The sequence below is a fragment of the Diaphorina citri genome, unplaced genomic scaffold, assembly GCF_000475195.1.
Source record: "Diaphorina citri unplaced genomic scaffold, Diaci psyllid genome assembly version 1.1 scaffold2345, whole genome shotgun sequence".
Classification (NCBI taxonomy): domain Eukaryota; kingdom Metazoa; phylum Arthropoda; class Insecta; order Hemiptera; family Psyllidae; genus Diaphorina; species Diaphorina citri.
In genome coordinates this window covers 31,329-36,840 of record NW_007379769.1, presented here as the reverse complement: position 1 = coordinate 36,840, position 5,512 = coordinate 31,329, and the positions used below count along the sequence as shown (strand labels likewise).

The 5,512-nt window shown below is 36.9% G+C and overlaps 1 protein-coding gene across 1 annotated transcript; it reads right to left on the bottom strand.

Annotated features, from left to right (window-relative positions):
* Positions 1 to 547: 547 nt before the first annotated feature.
* LOC103518757 lies at positions 548 to 4,010 on the bottom strand. The gene is made up of 4 exons (XM_026830472.1): positions 3,964 to 4,010; positions 2,975 to 3,112; positions 1,456 to 1,656; positions 548 to 1,081 (listed from the first exon to the last, which is right to left on the bottom strand). The coding sequence occupies exons 2-4, from the start codon at positions 3,093 to 3,095 to the stop codon at positions 963 to 965; spliced, it is 441 nt and encodes a 146-aa protein (XP_026686273.1). The 5' UTR covers positions 3,096 to 3,112; positions 3,964 to 4,010; the 3' UTR covers positions 548 to 962.
* Positions 4,011 to 5,512: the final 1,502 nt, after the last annotated feature.

The window sequence follows — 5,512 nt, the reverse complement described above, 5'->3', positions numbered from 1 at the left end:
GCTGGAACAAGTTGACTCCTTTGCACCAATAAAGTTGTGCTTTTAGTCGAGTGAAGACTTATTTTCTTCTTATTTCTAGTATATAGGTTAGTCGGTTAGTGAATGGGGGTTCAATCACCACATTTGGTGAAACATATAGAATTTGGTGACAAGAGGAAAGAAAAACCTTAGGTTCTTACTCACTTATGTATCACGAGACTGAGTTCATTTCGGATTTCATACAGAATTAAAAAAAAAAACTGCGACCGTCTCTTCTCGCCCATCTGATGAGAGGCATACTACGGGATGGGCATGCTACGAAACAGACCACAAGCGTCCAATGTAGCAGTTGTTTCGTTGCTACGAAATAAAAGAAACGGCGGTGAAACACTCATCATTAAAAAAAAAAAATGTAGGTAATTTCGTTCAGGACAGCCACACTATTATCATGTTACGTCATCCCAGACTAGCCCGCCGGGTATTGAACCCTGGACCTCCAGCACAAAGTGAAAGCCTGTAATGATACTAGGTAATCCTTTTTGCCAAATTTTATCAAAACCGGATCGACTGTGTGAGAGGTGTCGAGATACAAACAAAAAGTAATGCAATATTGGGATTCTCACACTGGTTCTTCTGCCTTTGTTTGTTCAAGAAATTATAACTAGTAGTTCTGTGAACTGTACACCTCGCTCAGACTCTTTTGTCCCAGCTGAGACGACTGTACGTATGAATGTATAAAATCGGCCCCGCTCAGTTCTGGGACCCCAAATTTCAAAGATCGACGTGCCTTGATCTCATTAACTCGTGTACCAAATTTCGGACCAGACAATTGCGAGTTATGGTGGAACAAATATCCAAAATTCCAAACCAATTAATGTAAAACTCTCGAGTTTAAACGTAGTCCAGTCACTTTGCCCAGTCAAATATATCTTGTTGGTGGGGTTCTCAATTTTCAAGAAGTGCAAATAGTTTAACAGGTTACTTTACTTACCAGCACAAGTGAGTGTAGACCCAATGACCAGAGTCAACTGTACAAATCTCTTATGATCTGGTGTGAAGCATAAGAAGAACAAGAGGACCAACATGGCACAGAATATTGTAGCTGGAGGGAGATAAAAAAAGAACAGTTAAATCTTGTCAAACTCAGTTAACCTAGAGTTCAGACCCTTGTATTTTAAACAATCAGAACCAAGTTAGGTATTTGTTTGGAAAAAGAGCTGTACATCATTGTGAACTGTATTTAAACAAAATTTATCAAAAACACAACTATTGAAAAATATATGAGAACTTGGTTTGACTGTAAGGGTAAAGGGGCTTTTCAGTCCTTTTCCAGCAAGGTAAATAAGGTAATGTTCTATTCTATAAAATAAACAATATCTAATAAACAATTTTTACTTTCTATTAGCTACTACAGTTATAGCAAAGCTATACTAGTTTAAAGAAAAGGTTATTGAGGTTGCCAGGTTGCTTACTCACCCAAAAATGTCAGTGTATAAAAAAATTCAGTGAACACAAGAAACCCAGGCACCAAGTAGCCTCGGATTTGATCGTAGCCCTTTGTGAATGGGTCAAAGATCCACCGACATCCCACAAAGAATCTTCGGATGTACTCATCATTGGGGTCAGGTAGAGATCGGAAGCAATGTGTCCACAGGCCAAGGCGATCAAACTTTGCCCCTGAAAACGGAAAAGAGAATAATTTTTTGGGGTTTAATTTTAGGTTTTTAAGCTGAGAGAAACAATTAAATAATGTATTTAACAAACTGAAACTGCTCTAAGCATAGACTTTATTGCTCTAAACTTTATTTACATTAAAAACAGGAAACACAATAAATAAACTTTACTGAAAGCCCAATTTCTAAAAAAAAAATAAGGATAAACAATACCTTTTCCCTCAACATTTTTTAGGATAGGTATTCATTCCTATACTTAAGTACTGGGATAAAAATTATAACATACCTAGATCTACTTGTGAATTAGAAGTGCAAATAGTTTAACAGGTTACTTTACTTACCAGCACAAGTGAGTGTAGACCCAATGACCAGAGTCAACTGTACAAATCTCTTATGATCTGGTGTGAAGCATAAGAAGAACAAGAGGACCAACATGGCACAGAATATTGTAGCTGGAGGGAGATAAAAAAAGAACAGTTAAATCTTGTCAAACTCAGTTAACCTAGAGTTCAGACCCTTGTATTTTAAACAATCAGAACCAAGTTAGGTATTTGTTTGGAAAAAGAGCTGTACATCATTGTGAACTGTATTTAAACAAAATTTATCAAAAACACAACTATTAAAAATTGGTATATGAGAACTTGGTTTGACTGTAAGAGTAAAGGGGCTTTTCTGTCCTTTTCCAGCAAGGTAAACAAGGTAATGTTCTATTCTATAAAATAAACAATATCTAATAAACAATTTTTACTTTCTATTACTTACTACAGTTATAGCAAAGCTATACTAGTTTAAAGAAAAGGTTATTGAGGTTGCCAGGTTGCTTACTCACCCAAAAATGTCAGTGTATAAAAAAATTCAGTGAACACAAGAAACCCAGGCACCAGGTAGCCTCGGATTTGATCGTAGCCCTTTGTGAATGGGTCAAAGATCCACCGACATCCCACAAAGAATCTTCGGATGTACTCGTCATTGGGGTCAGGTAGAGATCGGAAGCAATGTGTCCACAAGCCAAGGCGATCAAACTTTGCCCCTGAAAACGGAAAAGAGGATAATTTTTTGGGTTTAATTTTAGGTTTTTAAGCTGAGAGAAACAATTAAATAATGTATTTAACAAACTGCTCTAAACATGGACTTTATCACTCTAAACTTTATTTACCATTATAAACAGGAAACACAATAAATAAAACTTTACTGAAAGCCCAATGTCTAAAAAACTTTTTTAAGGATAAACACTACCCTCAACATTTTTTAGGATAGGTATTCATTCCTATACTTACTGGGATAAAAATATTATTAGACAAGTACTACTTGTGAATGCTCACCTGTTATTCTGCTGTCACTCACTAGCCAACTAGCCGAGAAGAAAGCAAACACCACACAGAAGAATGCTATCACAAACACGGCTATTCCAACATTGCCCGCTAAACTCCTTGGCTTGGTCATTTTATCTTCTGAGTATTCTGAAAAGAAAATGAAACATTTGAAATTTGAATAGTGTATGGCTGATAGAAGAAATATTTTCTCTATTTTGTCATCACTTTTTGGCTGTAGCTAAAGCTGCTAGAACAACATTTGAATAGTGTTAAGTCTTGAGAAGAATGCTATCACAAACACGGCTATTCCAACATTGCCCGCTAAACTCCTTGGCTTGGTCATTTTATCTTCTGAGTATTCTGAAAACAAAATGAAACATTTGAAATTTGAATACCTAGTGAATGGCTGATAGAAGAGATATTTTCTCAATTTTGTCATCAACTTTTGGATATATGTAGCTAAAGCTGCTGGAACAACATTTGAATAGTGTTTAAGTCTTAAATTTACACCAGCTCATGGGATGGTCAACAAGTACAAATAGGTATGAGTGGCTAATCACAGTGGTGTAGTGGTTAACACAGAGGGCTTTGGATATCAAACATGGTAATTCAAGTCCCAGGCTCATGAAACAAAACTTAGCATAGGTAGTGTAGCTAATTGGGGAATGATTAATGATTCATAGATTTGTATAAGGTTACCCTGACTTTTAGGGCTGTTTGCCCCTACACCTAAGCCTCAGAGTGGACTTTAAGTGTATGGAATTGGGGACTGACACTTGTGTCAATAATCAGGTTAGCACAAAAGTTCTTTATAGTTCCTGTGACTTCAAAATAATGCAAAAAATGTGCAAATTTTCAAAGTAAGTTGGGTAATTAGGTATGGTAGAAATTATTCAGAAGCCATGACAATGAAAAATAAATCTTTTTCCGTTTAACCTAACCCTATAACACTGGCCACTGCTCAAATAGTAAAAGCTCCTTTTTGTGTTTAACCTAACCATATAATAACACTGGTCTCAGCTCATTTATGACAGCTCCTTTTTGTAGCAATTTTCCATTGACGTGACTTCTGAATAAGTACCACAAGTTGAGGAATATAGCCCAGCCCAATCCTATCTCACACACCCCAAAGATCAACCTAACTGATCATTGGGTTGGTCTATCAGCCAATTTTTCACGGCATACCTACTCCTCTAAGATTCACTCACTAGCCAACTAGCCGAGAAGAAAGCAAACACCACACAGAAGAATGCTATCACAAACACGGCTATTCCAACATTGCCCGCTAAACTCCTTGGCTTGGTCATTTTATCTTCTGAGTATTCTGAAAACAAAATGAAACATTTGAAATTTGAATACCTAGTGAATGGCTGATAGAAGAGATATTTTCTCAATTTTGTCATCAACTTTTGGATATATGTAGCTAAAGCTGCTGGAACAACATTTGAATAGTGTTTAAGTCTTAAATTTACACCAGCTCATGGGATGGTCAACAAGTACAAATAGGTATGAGTGGCTAATCACAGTGGTGTAGTGGTTAACACAGAGGGCTTTGGTTATTCAAGTCCCAGTCTCATGAAACAAAACTTAGCATAGGTAGTATAGGTAATTAGGGAATGATTCATAGATTTGTATAAGGTTAACTTGACTTTTAGGGCTGTTTGACCCTACACCTAAGCATTAGAGTGAACTTTATGTGTATGGAATTGGGGACAGACACTTGTGTCAATAATCAGGTTAGCACAAAAGTTCTTTATAGTTCCTGTGACTTCAAAATAATGCAAAAAATGTGCAAAATTTCAAAGTAAGTTGGGTAATTAGGTATGGTAGAAATTATTCAGAAGCCATGACAATAAAAAATAAATCTTTTTCCGTTTAACCTAACCCTGTAACACTGGCCACTGCTCAAATAGTAAAAGCTCTGTTTTGTGTTTAACCTAACCATATAATAACACTGGTCTCAGCTCATTTTTATGACGGCTCCTTTTTGTAGCAATTTTCCATTGATGTGACTTCTGAATAAGTACCACAAGTTGAGGAATATAGCCCAGCCCAATCCTATCTCACACACCCCAAAGATCAACCTGAACTGATCATTGGGTTGGTCTAACAGCCAATTTCTCACAGCATACCTACTCCTGAAAGATTCCAAACAGAACAAAGATCTACTGAAGGCCAAGTAATGCTCTAGCTAGCTACCTAGCTTGATAAATGATAGAACTGCGTCCAAACATAATCGACCGACCATCGATTGAAGAGGAAAACCTATGTTGTCGAGGCAGTGTGGACGTGTCAGTCGACATCAATCAATGGCCGGTCCACTCTGTGGCCTCAGCTTAATAGAAGTCGGAAGATAATGGAATTTTATTGATCGTAAATTTGCACTAGCACGCGAAGACTTGCACGTGCAAGCGAAGACGTGAACCATGCAACCGAACATGAATCAGTGAATTCTGTACCGTTCTGTACCGCTTAACTGAATTCTGAAGAACGTTCTGAACGATTTAAGTACCCAATGTTTTTTTTTTTTTTTTTTTTTTTTTGTCC

Coding starts and splice junctions, on each gene's coding strand:
- LOC103518757 (XM_026830472.1), bottom strand. CDS start 3,095: ATGACCAAGCCAAGGAGTTTAGCGGGCAATGTTGGAATAGCCGTGTTT. Junction 1,657..2,974: donor GAGTGACAGCAGAATAACAG/GTGAGCATTCAC, acceptor TTCCGTTTTCAG/GGGCAAAGTTTGATCGCCTT. Junction 1,082..1,455: donor TTATACACTGACATTTTTGG/GTGAGTAAGCAA, acceptor ATCTCCCTCCAG/CTACAATATTCTGTGCCATG.